General features: G+C 41.1%; 1 protein-coding gene across 5 annotated transcripts in view; it reads left to right on the top strand.

Moving 5' to 3' along the window:
* Positions 1-23,208, top strand: part of SPATS2L (spermatogenesis associated serine rich 2 like) — a 165,342-nt gene extending 142,134 nt beyond the window's left edge. For all 5 annotated transcript variants that reach the window (XM_039222067.1, XM_039222066.1, XM_039222065.1 and 2 more), the window contains 5 exons: positions 7,144-7,202; positions 13,634-13,743; positions 16,275-16,377; positions 19,208-19,428; positions 22,310-23,208. In XM_039222067.1, the coding sequence (XP_039077998.1) occupies positions 7,144-7,202; positions 13,634-13,743; positions 16,275-16,377; positions 19,208-19,428; positions 22,310-22,705 (889 nt within the window). In that variant the 3' untranslated portion in view covers positions 22,706-23,208. The remainder of the gene's footprint in view (positions 1-7,143; positions 7,203-13,633; positions 13,744-16,274; positions 16,378-19,207; positions 19,429-22,309) is intronic.
* The last annotated feature ends 861 nt before the right edge of the window (positions 23,209-24,069 follow it).

Raw genomic sequence — 24,069 nt, 5'->3', positions numbered from 1 at the left:
TTTCTCTCACCACCGCCTCCCTAACGCAAACTCATGGCCATGAGCCGTGGTCTTGTTTTAACGCTTTAACATGGAGTCTGGCTGCTGTTGCAGATTGATGTCTTGAAATTCCCTTTGAAATCCCGCTTTCATTCCCCAGTACCCACCAGCAGGTTCTGCTCTCCGGCTTATCAGCCACTGACAGTCCCATGGCTGCCCTCCCATCACAGCATCTTTATTGACAAAGAGCACTGGACTCAACATGGTGCCCCCGGCTTCCAAATGAAGCCCTTTCGTCACTCAGTGTCTTAGTCTCTGGATTTAGAGAGGAGCTTTTCACAGAGCAGAAAATGATAAATCTCTTCCTGCTGAAGTGCCTCTCTGATTCTTTTTATTATTGTTATTATAAGTCCTCTATAGAAAAGAATCAAGACATTGGAAACATTTTTATAAAATGACACTTTATCTCTGTGATTAACTATATAATAAACCATAAAGGCTTTGCCATGGTAATCTCCTCCTTACACCTTATTGCTTTAATAATAAAAGCTTTTTTATGACAACAGAATAAAATTTTACTATCCAGACAGTTTAGATAAAATGAGAAGATGTGTTTTTGGAAGGATAAAGGGCACATCTGAAACATGTGAGGTCAGCATAGGTTTTATTTGAGCTCAGCTTATGTAAAACATGTTCGATGTGTCTTAAGTCTGGTGCCCTCCAGAGGACCTTATCCCACCATTTAAAGAACTTTTAGTGGTCAGTGAAGGGCTAAAGAGTTCAGTATTTCTGTCAAGTACAGAGGATTACAGCTCCAAAGCAAAAATGTTCAAAACCAAGAACTGCAGATGATTAGCAGGGGAAAGCACAAATTTCAATAATTTATTACCACCCCAATTTGCATACAGAATCATCAACTACCTGTTTTGATTCTGAGCCAAACCCTGTGTGGTTTGGTGATTATCATTGCACTTTTATTCATAAGCTTATGTCTCAAATAATTAGATTCCATCAGTGACAAAAATTATATAAATTTTTGCTTAAACATGATTTATATGCAAGCACTACAGTATACCAATTAAAAAGTTTCATTATTGCTATCCCACAGGAAGAAATGAATATGTTGTCTTCCCTCTCATTTATCACTATTGAGCAGTTTCTTTTTTTTATGTTTCAAGCTTTTATTTAAATTCTAGTTAGTTAACATATAGTGTAATATGACTTTCAGGAGTAGAATTTAGTGATACCCAACGCTCAACACAAGTGCCCTACTTAATGCCCATTTCCCCACCCACCTCCCTTCCAGCAAATGTTCTCTAGAGTTAAGAGTCTGTTGAGGCACGTGGGTGGCTCACTTGGTTAAGCGACTTTGCTCAGGTCATGATCTCACAGTTCTTGAGTTCGAACCCATGTCGGGCTCTGTGCTGAGAGCTCAGAGCCTGGAGCCTGATTCAAATTCTGTGTCACCCTCTCTTTCTGCCTCTTACCTGCTCATGCTCTCTCTTGTAAAAATAAAAACTTAAAAAAAATTAATAAAAAAGTCTCTTATGGTTTGTCTCCCTTTTTTTCTTTCCCCTGTGTTCATCTGTTTTGTTTCTTAAATTCCACATATGAATGAAAGCATATGGTATTTATCTTTTTTTATTTTGCTTAGCATAATACTCTGTTTCCATCCACATCATTGCAAATGGCAAGATTCTTTCAATGGCTGAGTAGTAATATTTCAGTGTGTGTGTGTGTGTGTGTGTGTGTGTGTACCACATCCTCTTTATCTATTCATCAGTCGATGGACATTTGGGCTCTTTCCATGAGTTGGCTGTTGTTACTATTGAGCAGTTTCTTGTCAAGCAACCCACAATTGTCTAAGACCATAAAGTAGAAGTTTTTTAAAATTCAGAGCTTCCCTGAAAAAGTGATAGTTTTAGTGGAGACCTGAAGGAAGACTCACAGTTAATAAGGTGAAGCAAGGCAGAGTTGGGGAGGAGGGTTGTCTTCCAACAGAAGGAGGGGCATGTGCCAAGGCCCTGTGGTGAGAAGAGAACAGAACTCATAACTTCTGGGGTTTCATGAAGCTTAAACAAGGTCATTCTAGTAAAGTGCTAGTGCTCTACCTATTCTGCCTACCACACAGTAAGCACTCAGGATGTGTTAGTTACGATCAGCTCTCATTTTAAGGCAACTCAGGGCTGACCTCTGTCTGCACAGGTATACCTAAAAAGCAAACATGTGTCCTTTCTGTACTCACTAGGAATGTGGTCTGTGACCCTGCCTTTAATTTCTCTGTGACTCTTCTACTCTCTAATGTCAATCCTCTCAAGACCCTCGCTCCTGCCCTTCATATCTGGTAACTGCATCCCAGAGTTTTGCCCGGCACCCTCTGTCCTTACCAGCCTGCAGAGGCTTTCATCAGGTGCACTCAGGGTATGAATCTGTCCTAGGACCTCTAAGAAGATCCAGGAGGACCCACACAGGGCACTGATGAAAGAACTCTGTGATGTCAGGCCCTGAGGGCATTTGGAAGGTTTCAGACAGTCTTGCTGACCCTGCCTTCTATCTGGCTCTCAGCTCAATGTGACGCTGGCTCCTCACTGTCTGACAGTCCGCTAGGGAACAGGCTGGCCTTTACTACTAAACCCTCTTCACCCTCTGTGTCTACTTCCCTTCCGTAGTCCTGCTGCCTTGGAAGTGAAAGCCAAAGAGACCCTCAGGTGTATCTTATTGAGATTCCTGAGGGAGGCTCAGAGGGAGCTGCTTCAGTCTGGCACCTAATCCCGGTTTGCCGTCAGTTCATGGGTCCTGAGCAGGGTCCTGACTAAGCAGAGATTCCTGGCTTGCCTTTCTGCACATGAGTTTTGAAAGCAGTCATACATAGCAATGCTTGAATTACTAAGACACTTGAGGACAATCTTTTGTCGAAATACTCAGAGGAATGGAAGCATGGTTTGATGCCAACTTCACAGGCTTTTTCACATCCTCCAGTGGGCATTAAGCAGATTAACAATTGATTGTGAAAACTTTCCTCCCTCCTCCTGTTGCTAGCCCAGAAGGCCCAAACTAACCACTGTATGAATATCCAGCTTTGTTATGTGTTAGACTTGGGGATATGTGTTATACCTCAAATGTCCATCATGTAAACCCTCTGGGCACATAATTATGTTAACAAATTTAATCAACAAGAATTTGCCATGATCTTGTAGCTAGTAAAGAAATTAGCAAAGGCCCGCTCCTCCACCAATCTCCCCTCTCAACACGCAGACACGCAGGCTGCAGGGTTCGCGGGTCCGCCTTGTTCCAGGACTGAGTGCACGGGAGCACGGTGGGCGGCTTCCCGGGCACTCCCCGCACTGTGCTCCTCCTCCACCCACGGGAAAGCTAATGACACCCACTCTCGTGTTAGGTGCGTGTATTTCCTTTAGTTGTGTGTGCCCTCAAATCCCCCTGACTCTAATTAGAAAGAGGTTTGGTGAAGGAGGAGGAATTTCTTCTTGCCATCATTTTCTTCCCGTCTGGTTTTTGCTTTTCCCCAGTAAGTTTGGCAGGTCTCAGCTTTCCCCAAGACTGTAGGCTCCACAGGGATGGCAGGGGGCTTCATCCACAGCCGCATTCCCTGCCCAACACCCTTGCTGGCACACCGCAGGCACTCAGCAGATCCTTGTACAAGGGATGATACTTTGTGTGCCTCATTTCTAGTGCTCTTTGTGGCACATTCCTGCACAGCCGTCCCAAACCTGTGCAATCCTGCTGCACTCCTTTGGTGAAGAGAATGGAGCACAGGCTATCTGCAGGGCTCACATGACCTGTAGCCCATCTTTCAGCTGTAATATCTCTGCTCCTAAGTTCCTAAGAAGTTGTCCTGGACTCCTGTTCAGATCCAGTGGAAGTCAAAAGACCTGTCTAAGATTTGTGCCAGTTCCGAGGGTGACGATGGGCTTAACATTCTCACCCTCAGTCTGCCTTCCCATCTGTTCAGCTTCATATCGACCCAAACGTGGAACCCAGCCACCTCCTTGGCCACCGTGTGTGTACAGTTGCACACATTCAGATGGGCTGCACCAAGCACGGCAAAGATCGAGTGGTCCCCAGGGAGGCTCACATTACACTCCTCACAGTGTACACCTTAGACCCTTTGGCTCTCGGAAGTTATTTTGCCCAGCCCACTACTGGTGATTTCTCCCAGGCTCTTCACCCTGTACAGCCTTCTTGCTGATCTTTCTCCCTCTCTCTTCTGCCTCTCTTTCTGTAGGAGGTAGAATTCAAAACATTTTCTCAGGCAGAACAGCTTAATCATATTGTAATTGGGGCTCCTGAGTCCAGATTTCTAGGTTCTCCTCTTATCTGCCTAATACCCTATCCATTAGCCTTCTTTTCCTAAACTAACACAGAACAGCCCTCTCTGAGTGGGTTGTTAAAAGCAAAAAAAGTTGCTTGGCCTGTATTGGCTACATGTGAATTTGGCAGAGAAACTAAATATACCTTATAATCACAGGAGCATAAGCCTATTGGCTGAACTCATCATTTCATATGATTAATAAACATATGCTGGTTTATGAATAGATGGTCTTTGGAAAGAAGTGCCAGAAGCTGGTGATGGTAGAGAGCTCCAAGGAAGGGAACTGAATAAGCTGGGACAGAGACAGGATAAAGACTTCCTTCTTTTGTATTCCCTCTATTTAAAGCACATTGACATCATACCTACTTAAGGTCAATAAATAAGGTACAGGTATCCTGATGTGCTCACATCCAGTGACCTTAAGCCATGTACGTCATGGAGATAGTTGATATCCATACTTGATGGATTCGGTCTAGAGACCAGCTCTGGAGAATTTGCCATTCACTGTACACATCAGTTCTTTTCATGAGGATTTCCTGGTTGGAAAGAGCTGAGCTTCTCAGCACACTGTCATTACTCTCCAGGTGTTCAGGTTACATCATCTGGATGAGGAGCCCCAGAACTCCTATAGATATATCCCTTCTTACCTTGACAAATATTACAAAATATTCCTCTTAAGAGGAAATAAGTTTTCAATACACTTTAAAATTTAAAAGTACACCTGAGGGAGGGGAAACAAAGTACATCTTTTAAAACAGGTAATAATTATGGATGGTAACTGCAGTGTATTAAAGCATATTAATTATGAGTTCATAATCAAACTATAAAACAAGCAAAAAAAAAAAGAAACCTTATTGGTTACTTTGGAGGGATGCTAAGGAGTATCATTTTGAAAACTTATATATCGGCATTTACCCGGCCTTACCTACATAAACTGTACTGCATGATAACCCAAATAGCTGATAAGAGAAAGTTTCTCTTTGTGGAAACTTCCAGTAAATAAATGAAAGAGTGATAGAATTTGAATATCCCCATTTTAGAATCCTATTGAAATAGGCAATGGTCATCCAATGGCTAATATAAAAAATAGAGATGCCCTTTGTGTTTCCTATAAATTTGTTATGCGATGGAAGAATCTGTATACATTCAGGTTTGATTTTTTTTTCCAATATTTTTTCCAAATATTCCAAAGAATATTTATAACTGTGTTGTGTCACTATGTGTCTGCTGGTATAAACAGGTAACATAAGATAGTCTTCCAAAAAGAAAAAAACAAATCTGAATCTAATCAGATTTCTGTATCTCATAACAAATTCATAGGAAAATTAAAAGAATGGGTAAATAATACCATGGAGATGCATTAAGTAAAATTCAGACCGTGGACAGTGTAATAGTACAAACAACCTGGTGTATTCAACAAATGAGTTGCAAAGAAGAAAAAAAAAGAGATGGGAGGGAATCTATAGATGAAAACAGATTTAATAGACAATCAGCCAGTTGCAGTGCACGGGACTTACTTAGATCCTGGTCAAACTGTTAAAAAATATGTATGGGACAATTAGGGAGATTTGACACTGATAACATTAAATTATTATTAATATTTTTAGGTATTATGTTAATGCTATGGTTATAGTCCCAAAAAGTCCTTATCTTTTTGAGATATATATATTGAAATATTTAGGATGGAAATGAAAATTTAAAAACCTCTCACATCTATGCTTATTTGTACATAAGAATATATCCTTATGAAAGGATATACAGTTGACTCTTAAACAATGTGGGGAGGGGGGAGGTGCCCCCCCCGCATAATCAAAAGATTGCATATAACTTTTCACTCCTCCCAGAAATTAACTTACAGCCAACCATTGACTAGAGGCCTTACCAATAATATAAAGGGTCAATTAATATATATTTTGTATGTTGTATGTATCATATACTGTGTTCTTATAATAAAGTAATCTAGAGAAGAGAAAATATTGTTAAGAAAATCATTAAGGAAAACACATTTATGGTACCATACTGTATTTACCCTCCCCCCAAAAAATCCACATATAAGTGGACCTACATAGTTCAAACCCATGTTGTTCAAGAATCAACTGTATAAGGGAATTCTCACGTGTGTTGCTGTTATGAAGGGAACTAGGATTCAGGATGGAAGAGAAATGAACTTCTGTACAGGTAATTACTTACTTTATGCAGGTAATACTTTTTTCAGAGGACTAACCAAAAAAATATATAATGGGAGGGAAAAAAGGTAATTTGAAGTTGAAATGCTTCTTTGGGGGAATGACAAGGCATAGACTCTTAGAACACGTGGATGGATGGACCCAGACGATATTTCCCAAGGTATGTCCCAAGACCACCTGCATCAGAGATGGGCTCACCTCCCTGCCTCCCAGCCAGAATCTGGAGGAGCTATGCACGGAGACATTTGAGAGCTACAGGCCTTGATAACCCAAGTGGCAGCTTTTCAAATACTTATTACATTGTTGTGGAACTTTGGAATTCATAGGGCAAAAATACTCCCAAATTTAAATTCAAAGCAGCACAATTCTGAAAGTCTGAAAAGGCTTTCTTTTTTAGATTTTCTGATGATGATTTAATCAGCAGATGTCACTATAAAATACTTGAGAGCATCCCTTCCGTGTTGCCTCATTTTTGGAAAAGGCAGAGTGTGCTGCTGGCATTGTAACATAGAAATATTTATGATAATTTTGTCTTTTGTTTGATGAAAATAATTTTTCTTTTACTTCCAGCACTTATTAAAAGTTTATCTTTGATTAAGCATTCTTTGCTTTTGTTTTTGTTTCCCTCCTCTTCCCCCACCCCCCCAGCATCATTGACAAAGAAGTTTCATTAATGGCAGAAATGGATAAAGTTAAAGAAGAAGCCAGTAAGTAGACACATGGTTGTTTGGTCAGGAGCCTCCCAGTCGGAAGCAATCCATAGGTCGACTGACAGTGATATGGATTCTGAGTGGGGTCCTAAAATTCACACTGACTAATGAGCTCTATAAGCTCAGGCAAGTCACTTAGCCCCTGAAACCTCAGGAACCTCCTGTGGAACAAGGTCAGAGGAGTAGCACCACTGAGCACACAGCAGAATAAGGCACTCAGCAAATAATGGGTGTCAGCTATTTAAACTTTTGTGCATATAAGGGACTACTGATAGTTTTAATCGGGTTTAAAATAACATTGAATTTAGAATTAAATTTTAAAACATAAGTTTTTAACCTTTCACAACTCACACATCTTTTTTTTTTTAATGTTTATTTTTGAGAGAGAGAGAGACAGAGACACAGAATCTGAACAGGCTCCAGGCTCTGAGCTGTCACAGGGCTCTGTCACAGGGCTGGAACCCACCATTGTGAGATCATGACCTGAGCCAAAGTCGGATGCTCAATCAACTGGGCCACGCAGGTGCCCCTGCAATTCGCACCTGTTGCTGTTATTTCTACAGTCCTTTTCACTTGTCCTTTCTTAGGTTCAACTAACACGTGTTTAACAAATTAAACTCCCCTAAAAAAATATTTTAGTCCATTTGAAGCTTACTTAAATTTCCTTTATCATTTTGAAGTACATTTATAAATTTAATGCATCTGATTTTTTTCGAGCACTTCAGACACCCAAGGCAAACTCATAAACCTAAGAGCAACATATTATAAGCTTTTAAGCAGCTCTTATAAGATTAATAATTCAAACTTAGAATTATACTAATATGAAGTTTTTTTTAAACACTCTCCCTTCTCTTTACAAACTTAGTCAAATCAGCTGACACCTGCCAGATTAACACCTCAAAAGACAATCAATTATGTGTTTTAAGTTGAAATCACAAATGAGATGGTTTAATGTAATAATGTAACTGTTTAAATAATAAGCACATTCAGATGATCTTGATGCTTGCAAAACTTCTAAATTTAACACAAAATATCAGCGTACCTTTGGTTTGAGGTTTTACCTTTATACTTGTTTCTAATTCTGATTTTTTCCACTGTTGTAAGGTAGCTCAACAGCTAGTAGGACAGGTTTAAACTATCTCAAATAGGCTGAGGTTCATGGGCTGGAAATTTTAACTGAGACAAGATTGCTCAGTCAGATTCAACACCAAGCCACAAGTGGAGTTGCTGAGCCCTTTCTTATCAAATTCAGCATGCTGCTGTTCATGGGGACCCTAAAGTCGTGTTTTTCAGCTGGGGTTTACTTTTCCAGTTCATATCTCCTGGGCATTTAAAATTGTTCATCCTTTCCCAAATGTTACCTTGTTAGTTGAACGAATGCCAGTCTGTACCTCCACCTGGTTTCAGCTAAATTCCTTCACCTTTGCAATGCCTTTCTTTTCACCAGAATGAAGTATCAGACCAGATGCTTCATTCTTTTTGTATTTTTCTTGCCTGGCCCTTGGTCGTAATTCAGTAGCCACCTTTTATGGGAAATAGCTATCAGTGTGTTTGTTGCACAATCTTTTAAAAATAATCTTAAGAAACATGTTAGAATCTAAAATACAGCAAGTTTTATTAAATAAAACTCAATGTGATCCAGGGTTCAGCTGTGGAATATTTAGGTAGTTATGCAATCCCCTTGATTGTGAAATTATTTTATTCTTATGAAATTTGTTGATTTCTTCAGTAAAAGTTGATTACCACATGACTTGGGATTTTCCCTGTTTCTCAGGTATAGCTTATTTTTTCTTTTCAGTTTCATGTCCTATTGATAAACATGTTAACAGCCAGCACAGACACAAATGTTTGTGTAGCACCAAAACACAAAGCTACTAGCACGTCACTTTCTAACAAATTAACGAAAGACCTCAGATTTCACATGTTCATTCTATCTCCTTGAGATAGTAATATTAGGTGCCAAGACCTGTGGGATTTGGAGTATCTCAGGAGAGCATCCTCGTTTTTAAAATTCATTCAGTCAATAAACATGTACTGTGTGCTTCGAATGTGCTATGTGCTGTCAGAAACTGGGTTAAAGCAGCAAACACCAAACTTTGGGACCTGCACATAAGGAGCTTTCAACCTAGCTGGCATAGCAAGACAGTTGGCAGGGTTTGCCTGATTTCAGTAATTGATGCCATAGCTCTGGTTTTAGAACTGCCCATAATCCTGGGGAAGCCATTTTGCATGCATTGGAGGCAAGCAGAACTGAGTTCTAATCCAGGTTCCACCCATTTGTTGGCTGTGTGACCTTGAACCATTTTGTTAACTTCTCAGAGTCCAAGGTTACTTGTCAGAAAAGGGGGGATAAGAATAGTATCTATCTCAATTAGTTTTTGTAAAGATAAAGTGAGAAAATATATGCCGGGCACTTAGCCCAGTGCCTGACACACTATGTGTACAAGAAGGGAAAAGCACTTACTGTAAAGAGATCTGTCCTGCCTTCTCATATGACAGCCAGAAAATGGAGTCCAAAGGGGTTATGCAGCATCTCACAGGTGACATGCCTGTGTCAACTATATGTCTTCTCCACAGGCAGAAGGAACCACTGAATTTCCCTCCACTAAGAACTGAACTGTCTTTACAACCACTGTCTTGAGATTGCTCATCTATGATCTTGAGTACTTTCCTCATTTTCTATTTGCTGCATGTTATACACATTATTTCCTCAGTTATGACATAAGCCCCTCTATCCGTCATGGCATCTAACACAGTGCTGAGAAGACTGTAGGTACTTCATGATGTTTGTTAAATGAATTATTGTAATTAGTTAAGTGTAGGCTGTCGGATCCAATATTAGTAGTTGCAGAAAGAGGACATATATTGTAGATGACTGTATCTCACTTTATTAATCACATTTGAGGTTAGCATTTTTTAGTGTAGGACACTGGACATGTCACGTCAGTGATTTCAATTAGCCACAATAACCCTGCAAGGCATATATGATCATTACATTTACAGATGAAGAAACAAAGCATGTTGCCATGCTGTGGTCTCAGACTTTGAGGGAAATTTTTTTGAAATTTGTTTGAGGGAAATTTTGTCGAAGGCCAAAATAGGTGTGTTCTTGGGGTATCAAATTGATTGACAGTCTGGGAAGAAAACATGACTTTATATTAACAGAAACACAGATATATTATGAGGTAAAAATACAGGATTCCCAAGATTAAAAAGGGTTTCAAAGAATCTTTGTGCTTGAAAGCTTTGTGCCCATTTCAACTTCACTCCCTGCTAAGGAAAGTTATTTGAGAAGTCCTAAACTCTTCCATGGTTCAGGCACCAAGAGCAAGCTTCCAATGTGTTCCAAAAACTTGAAGGAATGTATAAGTCCTATTGAGAAGATGGATTTCAGCATACCAGATACTGTTTATAAGAGCACCTGAATAATATTAATGAAGTCATGAATGCAGTGAAAATTAAAGCTTTATGAAACTGTCTCCCTCTATAGATTTCCAAAAGGATGGTGCTTGCAAAACATAACTTATTATTCTATTTTAAATTTGGGGATCAATGAATCTTAGGATCTGATCTGGTTTTGTTTTTGCTTTTTGTGTCTGTGATTGATGTTTTTGAGGTGAAAATGTTGGTATCCTCACAGAATATTGGCTTTAGATCTCAAGTTTTAAGCCTTTTTCATAATGAAAAGCTTTGAAATGTTAATGAGACTATATGTAAAACTCATCCCAACACTTGCTGATGCAAAGTATTCATTTCCATGAACATTTGCATGAGAGTAAACTCAGAATTTATTGGTGATCTTGCACCTGCATTCCTATTTTAGGACACACTTATATTTATTTTTACAAAATCTTTTGTGTGAAGGCCAAGTTTCTCTCAAAAAGTAAAATTATCCCTAATTGTCACTGGTCCCACAAATGATCCATTAAGAAAAGTCAGATCTGTTTAATTGTGCAGTCGTTAAGGGTCTCCTGACCCCTTCACTATCTGCTCATCAAGTCTAGGCCTTCAGAATATCTTTTTTATGTTTGCAAGAGCAAAGTACTTTGTTTCTTCTTCCCACTCAAGAATCATTTTTTCATACTCCAGACTTTAGTCCCATTCCTGTGGTGAATTATAATGGCAGACAAGACAAATAATCAGCCAAAGGTTTAAGTGCTAAATATAAGTGGCCCTTTAGTGGCCCTTGTAGAAAAGGAACTTCTGTCCTTCTCTGCATATTCCTTTTATTTATTTTTCTTTTTATGTTTTTATTTATTTCTAGGAGAGAGAGAGACAGCGTGAGCAGGGGAGGGTCAGAGAGAGAGGGAGACACAGACTCTGAAATAGGCTCCAAGCTCTGAGCTGGCAGTCAGCACAGAACCCGACGCGGGGCTAGAACCCACGAACCGCGAGATCATGACCTAAGTGAAAGTTGGACGCTTAACCGACTAAGCCACCCAGGCGCCCCTCTGCATATTCCTTATTTTAAATAATGAATTGATTCAGTCAGTCAGTCAGTCAGCAAACATACATAGTGTGTACCCACTTTGTACCAGGTCCAAGGCTGTGTGGACACAAAGAACAGTAAAGTGCAGCCTCTGCCATGATTGGAGATGCCTACAGGGGCCAGGCTGGTAATATCAATGAGCAGGGCAGAGAGTGATTATGTTATGGGTGCCATGCTCCATCTATGATGGACAACAGCTCAGAGGTAGCCAATGGTTGCCACACGGGAATGCTGGCTAACTTTGGCCAGAAATGCCAGTATTTTAAGGGAAGCCAGAAATCCACCTTCCAAATGGAATCTCCTAATTTTCAAATGTGGACAACTAATTTGTAAAAGTAATGTGTAGACCAAACAAAACATAGGTACTTTATGGCCCAAAATGTTAGTAGGCCACCATTTTGTGACGTCTAGTCTGACTGGTAACTGGGACATCATTCAGTAATACAGCGTCCATGTTCAGATGGAAGTTCTTTTCACAGCCATCATAGGGACACATTTTACACTAGCTCCTCTGTATTTTCAAAGACTATAGGCACAAATCAGCCTCTGTTCATCTGCATGGTATTGTAAATGGGAGTCAGGAGGAGTCCTGGTAAATAATCAAAGCATGACTCGAGTAGTTTGGCAAACAATTAGGCTTTATGAGTTACAGATTACTTATTTTATTGACAGTTCAACATTGGTATCAGCATACAAAGGCAATGTTTCTCTGTTTATCTGCAGAATGGTTTATAGTTTGCAGGAAATCTTAACTCTTGATTGCTTCTGAACTTTTTTAGGAGTTTTTAAAGTGACTGTTTTTGACATATAAATTAAGAACTCTTACAATCAGCAGTCATATTATTTGGCTCCGCATGTGTGCTATAAATCTGGTCTAATAAAGTAGTTGGCCTTTGTTCAGCCAAGAAAGGAATGTGAATCCAACATGTATATCATCTTAGTTGTATGGACTTCTTTTTTCTTATAACTCAAAATGCTTGTCCAAAAGAAATGAAGGTAGTTCATATGTGACTTAAATTAGAGAACTACACGTTATCTATTGGAAGATGAGATTTAATATTTAAATCTCACCCTTTGTGTTTGTATGCATTGCTTTTGAGCTCTGTGATCTTCTGGGAAACACACACACACACACACACACACACGCTCACCTGTGGACTACTACATTTACTTGAACCTTTAGGTCATCTGACAGATGTGTGAAATATGGCACCAGAGAACTTCCTGGTGTCTTCTCCGCATATGCAGACGCTAAAGAGTATACACAAATCCAGTTCAAGCAGGCTTTGACTTAACCTTGAAATTTTTCATGGGGGACACTTAAAACAAAGACAAGGCAGTCTGGTCTGGAACTTCTCTCTGACTGCAAAAATGGAAACAGATCTGCAGAGTATCAAAAGCAGAGGCATTTTTTTAGCTCACATAAAGCCAATAAAGTAAAACTTTTATGTCATACTCCAGTAATAAACCTAGTTGCTCTAAATAAGTATGTGTTAAAGGTCTGATACTGTTAGAATTTAATAGTGGACACACAGAATGGCTTTTATTTAGTGGAATCCTTATCTTTGCAGTATCATTCAGATAGGATTTTACTAAGTTTCTTTTTTTGGTAATAGTTGTTCTGAGTAATGCACAAATTTAAATGTCCAAATTAAGTAAGTGAGATCAGACGCCAGTGAGGAAAACAAAGAAGACTGTGGGTGTACAGTGAATCAGAAGGGACTGTGTTTGATTTGGGGATTGGCGGATAAGGTCGTACGGAAATGAGTGATTGGTCGTGAGCACCAGGGGCAAACCCACCTCAGTGACCAACTCAGAAAACATAGTCATGGTCCAACAGAGCGATCAGTGTGTTGAGAGAGAACTGATACCAAGAAATAAGGTCATTTAATATGTTTAGACCTCTGGCCCTAACATAGTGTTCTGTCTTATTTGGCAGTGGAAATCCTGACTGCTCGTCAGAAGAAAGCAGAGGAACTGAAGAGACTGACGGATCTAGCCAGTCAGATGGCAGAGATGCAGCTGGCTGAACTCAGGGCAGAAATTAAGGTCAGTTCTAAAATATCACAGCCTGAACCCTGAGACAGAGATCTGATCACCATTATGTTTGTTTTGCATCATAGAGTGCTGCTCTTTGAGGACCTAACATCATACACCCAGCTCTCTTTCATAGTGTTGAACTAGAGCATACAGAAGGGCGAAGAACCAACTAATCACTGTATTTAAGTACACTATGGTTTGAAAGGATATATTATTGCAGAGGAGAAGTACGAAGCTGTTTTCTGAGTCAGGGAGACTGGCCCAAATAAAATCTATTCAACCATGAATTACAGCTGGAATGGGGGATATTATTTTCACCATATGTAATTTAGGTGTACGTATATAAACACACGTGTGAATATACAGTGAATATGAACGTAGTATAACAGTAAGGATTCTAAAGCATACACAATATACAGCGACTTCTTTTCTGTATCCTTTTTTAGTTTACTTGCCCTTTTATTAAGAATACCACCCACAAATATGTATTTATTGGATTTCTCCAGTTGTAAGCAATAAAAGCTGACCCTGGCTAAGCTCAAGAACAAGTGGAATTTGAAAGAATATGAGTGTAGCTCACCAAAGTGTTATTTGAAGACTCCAGGCTATTCTTGGGCAGAAACCCAGGCAGCCACCTGGATAATACAGGCAGCAGTAATTACTAGCCACTCTTCAGGGCACCATTGGAATGAGTGACCTTCAGATGTCATCACTCTTTGTGCCACCCCACCTGATTCACATCTCAAAGAAAGAGATTCTGATTCACTTCCACTTGAATCACATACACCATTCAGCCAAGGGATGCCTTGATTGACAGACCCACCAACACTGTGGATCTCTGAAACTGCACTGGGATACAATAACCAAAAAAAGAAATGGTTACCAGAAAGGCAAAAACAAGTATCTATAACAAACTAGGAAATTACAATTTATACATTTTCCTTTATCCTCTTCTTTTTCCCTAGTATACTAAACAAACACACATGTATACACACACTTGGCTTCTAACCAACTTCTAGAGTCTAGAGTACTTTGAGGATGCAGCCACTACTAGCTTTGTAAGTAGGATTGTCTACTCATCCAGGGAGAAAACTGGTTGGGTATGGTAGAAAGTGGCATGTGACTTTTGGGTCCTCTCTGCCCTGGTTAGGCATGAAAGGGAGCCTCATGAGGATAAGGACCTCCTCCAAGGGTCCTGTGAAGTCCTAGTGGCCTTTCCTTCCTCATCTGCTCTTCTGGTCATTGTTGCTTCCAGCCAGTCAATTGCAATGTCTTCCTAACTAGTCTCCCTCCACTGTCTCCCTCCAGCCTGGTCATCCACCCTAAGACCAGAGTTACACCCAGAGCAGGTCTGGTCTCCCCCAGTTTGGTCCACCCTTCCCATCAGAATAAAATCCACAACTGGACTCCATTATATGTATTCCAACTTCCAGCTCTCATCCCTTGTTAGAATATCAGGTGAAGAATATGAAGTTGCCAGCTTCCTAGTCTATTGAATTTTACTTATTTTCCAAGTTTCATTTCTGCCTACCAAAATCCCACTCATCGTAAAATGGTTAGTGGCACAGACTTTGGAGTCAAACAGTCCAGCTCCTGTGACCTTGGGTAAATTACTTTTCTCTTTGATTCCTAGAACCTCGATTCCCCTTATATAAAATAGACATAATAATAGTACTGACTTTGTAATAATGTGATCAGATGAAAATGAGATTATCTGTTAAGAATTTGGCCCATGTCTGGTAAGTGATCAATAATTTTTTTTAATGTTCCAGCACAAACGCTCCCTCTTACAAAACTCTCTGTTCCCCTCAGTAGGAAATAATTTTTCCTCTTTTATTTTCTTAAAGCACCTACCACATTCTATCTTCTATTGTGTTTAGTGGTATCTGTTTCCCTTGCCTTGTGGTAAACTCCCTGGCAAATTCAGGAGGGACTGAGTCATAGTTATTTCTGTATTTCTCACTCTGACATCTACATACAGATCTAAAATTTAAATGAATTAAAAAATAATCTCTTTCCCACTTCCTTTAACAGCGCTTGAAATTCTCCCATTCAAGATAATGTTTTCTAGTTACTAAAGGGTTTTTGTATTTCCTGGTTCCTGGCTTCTTGTTACAGTAGGGAAGGATGACATGTCTTCTCTCGATGGGTAATACCTTAGTAAACCATTGGCCAAATTAGGAAGATGACCAGAATGCAGCCCCCAAATTTGTAAGAGGACAAAACATGCTCAGAGGAGGGCGGGGTTGCTAAAAGTTAAATACACAAGGCCAGACACACATTTTGCCTCATCATGGTTTTCTCCAAGTCTAGGCAAGGGAAAGACAGGACCCTCACCTATTCCCAGAACAAGAAGGTGATCATGCTTCAGACAGGTCAGACCAAGCCTGATTTAATGGAGCCACGTAGTGACGGATCAGCATGACTGCCTTCCTGGTTAGCATGATCGGTGGTAGCGAAGAGCAGAGTGAATGAATCTGCAGTGTGCCTCAGTCATCTCTGTAACTGTGGGGCTCCTGTTTTACTTCTCTTTCCTCCAGCACTTTGTCAGCGAGCGTAAATATGATGAAGAGCTCGGGAAAGCTGCCCGGTTCTCCTGTGACATTGAACAGCTAAAGGCCCAAATCATGCTCTGCGGAGAAAGTGAGTTTTGCATACTTGCTAAATAATTCTGTGTGAGTAAGCTTGGTGCTATTTGGAGTTGATATTGGAAATGTCAGGTGTGCAGTCCCCCAGCGGGGTTAAAGCAAGGTCTAAAGAGATTTAATGATCTAAGGTCATGACACAAGTCACTAGAAATGTCAAGATGTGAACGTAGAGTCTTCAAATGCCACTGCCCATCAGTAAATCCCCAGGATTTATTAAGCAGAACAGAACAGGTCAGCTAGTCTATATCTTTTGCAAACTTTTCTTAAGCACTGCCAGATAAACTGCCTCTCTGATTTCAAATAGTCTGGTTCCACAGAGACCTGTTACACTGAGAGCCAGTCTCCCTAACAAGTCTGGGAACAATCGGCTCTTGTCTTAAAGGGCCCAGCTGTCTTATGTGCGCCGCTCAGCAGTGCTGGGATCCTCTCCCCTGGTCGGCTCTCTGTGCTGAGTGAAGTCTGCAGATAATGAAAGACTTCGCTTCAGCCATTAGCTTTAGTCTTGTTCGCTATTAAGCCTTAATTAGAGCAGTTAATGTGCAACACAACTGGCTGATCTTTTTTTTTCTCCTACTCCAGCCCACCCACCAGGGAAAGTGGCAATGAACAGTGAAATGGCTTTAAGGACAGGCACAAGGGAGAAAGGAGGACTAGTGAGGGACGTGGAATACCCACAACCTCAGAGTCAGCTGAAAATTTGAGATTTGGCTGCACTTTTTCTTTTTTCAAAGTCAAAAGTGCTTTTTTTCTTGATCTAAAGCTTGATCTAAAATTAGAGAACCATGTTAAATAGAACATGGCATTACTTCTATGTATCTTTTTACGCAAGTTTAATTTGTGTAAGTCATATATTACATCTATAATTACACTACATGTTACAATTTATTATACTATACTACATAACATATAGTAATATGTGTAGCTTTTACCATTTTATAACATACGGTTGAGACTTTTCCATGTCAACATATTTAACTCATAATTTATATAAATATAATTGACATGAACAGTCAGTCCCCTGATTGTGAACATTTAGGTTGCTCCCAACTTTTCACCATTAAAGTAACACTGCTATGAGCATCCTTGTTCACATATCTTTGGCAGTTGTCTGATTTTCCGACTACATTTCTTTTTTTTTTTAAGATTTTGTTTTTAAGTAATCACTACACCCAACATGGGGCTCAAACTCACAACCCCGAGGTCAGGAGTCACATGCTGTACCAACTGAGCCAGCCAAGTGTCCCCATATTGCATTCTCTTCAATTATTTCCCTTTTTGTTCCTGTGTGTTCCCTCCCTGATGTAAGAATATACCCATTTATCATTCTTGACCTCCAGCTTTTGCCCCATCTTTAAAAAAGCAGTCTGCTCCACAGTTGGCAGTTTGACTGCCCAAGCCACTTTCCATTTCAGCCTGATGATGAGTGAGACCTTGATGCCAAGTGACTGAGGAGGGGTGGGTGGTGCAGCTCACCTGCTTTCCTCCAGAGCACATCCAGTGCCATCTAGTGGGAGGAGCCGTCCCTTACCAAATTCCAAGGGTCCACATGAAAGACAGCCTTCCCTGTTGGAGACAGTAGTCTTCGAAAGGCTCTTTCCAGATCAGCCCTGTTGAGAGCACATTGAAAACCCTCAGCTAATGAACCAGAAATAGTTGTCCCTGAGCTGTAGGAAAGAATGACCCCCATGAAACTGATCTAGTGAGCACAGAAGCCACCGAAACCCCCTGGTCATGTTCAGACAGCCCTTAACGTGCTGTCACACCTTACCTATCAATAAGGGGACTAGTGATGCATCCCTGTCCTTTCCATTTCTAATGTTCTATGATCCCTACTAGTCACTGCTAATCCTCTGGAAGAACCCTAGGATTAAGTCTGATCCAACAAGGGTAGCAGAGAAAATTGCTTTTAAAAATTGGTGACAGTTTTAAGAATCAAATGTCTTACTGTCCAGCAAGGCAGTCAAATTCTGGTGAACTGTGAGAAGGGAGGTCATAACTTTATCCTTGAGTGATTCCCTCCAGCCCTGATTCAGCATAATCACACAGAAATGATCCCATCAAAAACCACCTCCTTCAAAACCAGCGGGAATGGTGATAATAAACATTGAGCAGACCTGCCTGAGCCTGCTGGGAATCTGTCTGATTAGTCTGCATTGACTTTAGCATTGGAATTGGTGCACATTTGCAGTGGAGCTGTAGAAAATGGGGTTGAGAAAAGACCAGGTAATGTGGCTCTTGTGGAATATGCAAGATGCCTTAGGGCATGTTTGGGGCTGGCAGGCCTGGCCCTGTTGTCGCAAAATATGCATGACCCAGGCTAACAAAATTCCTGACACCCAACAGAACATCGTGGCTCTGACGAGCCAGGTGTCCATGTGCCTCCTGGTCTTTCTGCGTCTCTGCAGCACACACTGGTCTATGGGTCTGACAAGGAGGGCAAGAATGGCTTTGGTAATGGGGAATCCAAGAGGCAAAATATACTTGTGGACAGGCATGAATGGATTACTGCCAAGATTTCATTGTCTCTCTTCCTTTTGTGGTGCTTAACCTAAGGAATATTAGTAAAGTTGCTCAGACATGTCTTATTTCCTACGAATGTTACCCAACTTGGGTAATTATGCTGTAATCACAGTTCAGTGACTCTCACAGAAGAACTTCACTGGTCTCCCACACACAAAAGTGCCCTTTCAAAGAACATCTTCAAAAAAAAAAAGAAAGAAAGAAATGTTTTTACGAAAGCTTTACTTTCTCCCATCTTCTGACCGGTTACTGAAGCAGGAGTGTCCATGGCACAACCCATAACACCATGTGCTTTCTTGTTGCAGTTACACACCCAAAGAACAACTATTCCTCAAGAACTCCCTGCAGCTCCCTGCTGCCACTGGTGAACGCCCACGCAGCAACCTCTGGAAAACAGAGTAACTTTACCCGAAAATCATCCAATCACAACAAGCCCTCAGAGGGTAAAGCAGGAAACCCCAAAATGGCAAGCAATCTTCCCAATGCCGCTGACAGCTCTCACCAGGCCGTGCCAACTAATAAGCAGGTAAGCCGCTCTGGGGAGGCAGACCCCGGTGTAAGGTGCCAGGCAGAAACCACCTGCCGGACCTCAAAGGCTTCCATCAGCCACTGGCCTCACAGAACTCCCCTGGTCCTTCCGTCCGCACTTCACAGGCACTTTCCCAGGTGGCGGAAGTGTCCTTCATACACTGTGGCATTAGCAGAGTCTGCCTGAATGAGCCAGCTCTTCCTGTGTCTTTGTGGCCACCACCCCCAAGCCCTGGTCACTGGCCCATGTGCAGAGGGGACTCACACAGACGTGGGAACAAGTCTCTGTACCTGGCCACTGACACTGCTGGTGAGAAGGAATCTGGCATTTGGTTTTGAAGACTCTTCAGTTCCCATTGATGTGTAGTTTATCAGTAAGAGGTCAAAAGTTTGTTCAAATTTCTCTCTCTTTTGGGCTTTTGGTAAAGAGAATATGTTTCAAAATGACATTATCAATTCTCATCTGCCATAACACCTAAAAATATAAGTGTCCAAAGGTCAGTCTTCCTCTGTTCCTTCGCTCCTCCACTATATGCTTGAGAAGTGATTTCCCTCTTTTCATAGGAGAATGGACAGGAAATGGGATGTGATGATAACAGACGTTGGGCATGCTATAAAGACACCTTTCATGATTTCTAAGAAAGAGAGCTCAAATAAAGAGACTTTTTTAAAGCATTCCAAAATGCTGGTTTCCTAACAAGTGTCCTGTTGGATTTTGTGGTTGAGGTCTTTTAGAATTCTCATTAATGACACTGACAGGCATTTCTCTGGCCCCAGGTGTCTTTACCAACTCTAAAACAGCACTTTGACAAGGAGCATTTCATATATTCATGGGCTGAAGATCATAATCAAATCTGTGTTACTTGCCATCCAAATATATCCTCACAGCTTTTGTTCTTTGGTCATTATTAAACCCCAACTAAAATTAAGTCTAAAATTTAATCTGGGCTTCCCTTTCACTTCTTTAAAAACAAATGCAGCCAGATTAAAGGCTATCCACATAGATACTTTTTCAGCTCACTATTATCATTTTCAGCAAAGTATTTCAGGCAAAGGCTTGTTTAAATGGAAACATACACACAAGCCAGAGCCCTGTAGACCCAGGCAAGAAAGACCCTTGTACCAGGCCCTGTGCTTGAAGTAACCCCTCCTGGCCCTCTACCAGCCACGGCCGTCCCTACAGAGCAAGACCAAGCAGATGTCGCTACTCAGAATCTGTATTCTCCCTTCAGGAAAGTGTTCCAAGTACTCGAGATCCTGGAATTCTATTCCCAAGTGGCACCATGCCTGCTCTTAGGATTTCTTTGGACCACTTTCCTGAATATATCACCTTGCGGGCAGACCATACCACCAGTATGCACACGCCTAAGTCCAAAGGATGATTATTCGTGGGTGTGAGGACATAGCTTAAGCGTGCAGGCTGGAGTGTCCGTATTCGTATCTGTGCAAGGCCCACTCACAGTGTGGGAAGGAGTCAGAGGGAGGAAGAGACAGTATTCACTCAGGTGGTATATGGGCTTGCCTTTGTGCTCTTGCCCTGGACCCCAAATCATTAAGGGTGGGTCTGCCATAAACCTATGCCATCCCATCACAAAGCACAAACTTAGAACTTTATCAATTTGTAAGTAATAAGATTACACATTTTAATAGTAGAGATTTGAGTTTCAATCAAGGTCTATGTTCATGGAACAGCCTCTTTATGGAATCTTGTCAGGAGACACTATGTGAAATGGGAATGTTTCTACCACCTTCTAACTGTAGACCTCAAATTCCTTGTCTTCATCCATAAAATGAAGCAAATAATAGCATCTGTCTTAAAGGGGAAGTGTGATGATAAATGAGATGCTACCTTCCTTGATTCCTGGCACACTTTAACCCTCAATAAATGTCGGCTGTACTTGACCTCACAGAGTTCAGAAGTCTTTCCCTTGTACAGAGACAGAGAAGCTAACCATTGCTTCCTTTCTATTCCTCCATTTATGTTCTTGATTGCTGCTTTGTTGAAGGCTGCCAATTTTCCAGTATGATGTTTCAAAACTCGTTGGCTGAGAACTACAAAAGGTTTAGAAATACTAATTACCTCCATGAAAATACATGTTACTTCTGTATCCTGCCAAGATCTACCAGATACACCCCATCCTTGTACTTACCCAAGATAATATTTCTAAACTATGATATTTGTTTTGAAATAATAAAAATAGAAAAACTGCTTTAGAGAAGAAAAATTATAAACCAAATTTTAAACAGAATTTTACATTTTTTCTCATACATATAGTGAGAATTCATATAGTCAATTTAGAAGGTCCAAGAAATTTTCTTTTTTTAATACTTTTTAATGTTTATTTATTTTTGAGAGAGAGACAGAATGTGAGTTGGGGAGGGGCAGAGAGAGAGGGAGACACAGAATCCCAAGCAGGCTCCAGTCTCTGAGCTGTCAGCACAGAGCCCGATGCAGGGCTCGAACTCATGAACAGCAAGATTGTGACCTGAGTGGAAGTGGAATGTTTAACCAACTGAGCCACCCAGGCGCCCCGGTCCAAGAAATGTTCATGGTAGAGAATCATCGTTATCCTGCCTCTGTGTTACATCAATTCCATTATATTTTAAGCATACTTTATGGGGTTTATTTATCCTGGTTCTTGAATTGTCTGTCTTTTACTCTGAAATCTCTCTTCCAACATCAGTAACTCTCTTGGAGTTCCACTTGTAAGACTGTCCACTGTTCCTTTAAGCTTGAGGATTTTATCAGCTTGACCTCATTTGCGTGTTGTCTTCTAGGATGTAAAAAAAAGCTTACATGTGGCTTAGAAATTTAGTTTTCCCGATGTCATCTGCGATTTGTTGGCACCTAATACCTATCTCTTTTCTTCTTTTGGTAGAATGGGTCTTCTAGCCAAAGACGAAGATTTAATCCACAGTACCATAACAACCGGCTAAATGGGTCTGCCAAGCCACAGGGCAGTGGTAATGAAGCTGATTTGATGATGAAGGGCAACAACCGCCATGAACACAGAAGACAGCCGCACAATGGCTTCCGTCCCAAAAACAAAGGTGGTGCCAAAAACCAAGAAGCCCCCTTGGGGACAAAAACCCCCGAGGCCCCAGTCCATCCGGAAAAGCCCCGGCGAAGGCAGCACACTGTAGACAACTCGGAGGCCAGGCCTTTCCGGGGTAACGTCACTAGGGTTTCACAGTGCAATCTCTGCCCTACAAGAATAGAAGTTTCCACAGATGCCGCGGTCCTCTCAGTCCCAGCTGTGACGTTGGTGGCCTGAGCTAGGAGAGAAAAAAGCAGTTTTCACTCTGTTTTGGTTCCCTTCCCGAGGTGCTGACCCAATTCGCTGCCAAAAGAGAGTCAATCAAAATATACAAACCCTATATGGTTGTGTCATCCTCTCTTAATCATTTTTACTAATTCTAATAATCAGCTCTAGCTTGCTTTCATAACTTTTCATGGCTTTGCTTGATCTGTTGATGCTTTTTCTCATCAGGACATTGCAGCATTTTAGCCAGGCAGTATTTACTCATTTGTTAGGAAAATCAAGATGTGGCTAAAGATCAGAGGCTCAGTAGCAACCTGTGTTGTAGCAGTGATGTCAGTCCATTGATTGTCCTTAGAGAGTTAATGTTGGGAAAAAAAATCCTTACTGATCAGACAAACATGATCTGCTGAAGACACATGCGCTTTTGTAGAATTTAACATCTGGTGTTTTTCTGAAAAAATATATATATACATATATCGCTTTATTTGAAACAAATTAAAATATGCTGCATTTGACACCTGGCTTGCTTTTTTTATTGATGCCTACTTTATTATTAAGTGTAGTACTTTCAGGAAACCTTGAGAGGTTGTGGCGCAGATCTCTCCACAGTATTCCTTCTCTTAGGGCAAATATTTTTTCAGGAAAAAAATAATGCTTCACAATGGCCCCTGCCAGTACATTGCCCACATATAAGTGGATATGCACCCCAGTCGTCTGAGACACCATGTGGTAGTTTGGAAACCTTGGCTGCAGGTGTCATAAACCTCAGCTCAGCCTAGCTTAAACAATAAAGACAATTTATTGGTTCAGTGACTGAAAAGTCCAGCAACAAAGTATGACTTGGGTCCAGTTTGATCAGGGCTCCAGCTCATTTCTCTTGATTACCTCCGCTCTCCTTCCTCCGTAGGCCAACAGTGTGTTCAGAGTGGTGGCAAATAGCTGCCTTGCTTCAAAGATTCGAGTCCTTGCCCTACACTGTCTAGAAGAAAAGAGATGCTCTGCAGATAGCATGCACGGGGAACAAGTGTCCTTATCAGATGTCCCTGCAAGGGTCTTGAAAACCATTGGCCCAGATTGCAGGTAGGCTTGTCACTACACCAATCACCAGAGTGGCAGGGGGGGGGGGGGGGGGGGGGGAGCAGCAAATAAGATGTGCATAGACTAATTGGAGCCTAGCCCCCCAGAAGCACACGGGCTTCTGATTCCTCAGAAAGGGAGAATGGACACTGGAGGGCCCAAGCCCCACAGAACCCCACGTCCCCTCTCTTTGCAGAGCAGCTGGGGAAGGCCACTGCTCCCTTCTAGCTTGCTTGTGTCCTACAGATTGGTTGGCCTCTTTCAAGTGCAAACACTTATTTTGAGCTCAGCCTTAACAT

The sequence above is a fragment of the Hyaena hyaena genome, unplaced genomic scaffold (assembly GCF_003009895.1).
Source record: "Hyaena hyaena isolate Hyena2069 unplaced genomic scaffold, ASM300989v1 scaffold_1050, whole genome shotgun sequence".
Taxonomy (NCBI): domain Eukaryota; kingdom Metazoa; phylum Chordata; class Mammalia; order Carnivora; family Hyaenidae; genus Hyaena; species Hyaena hyaena.
This window is presented reverse-complemented; position numbering and strand designations above follow the sequence as displayed.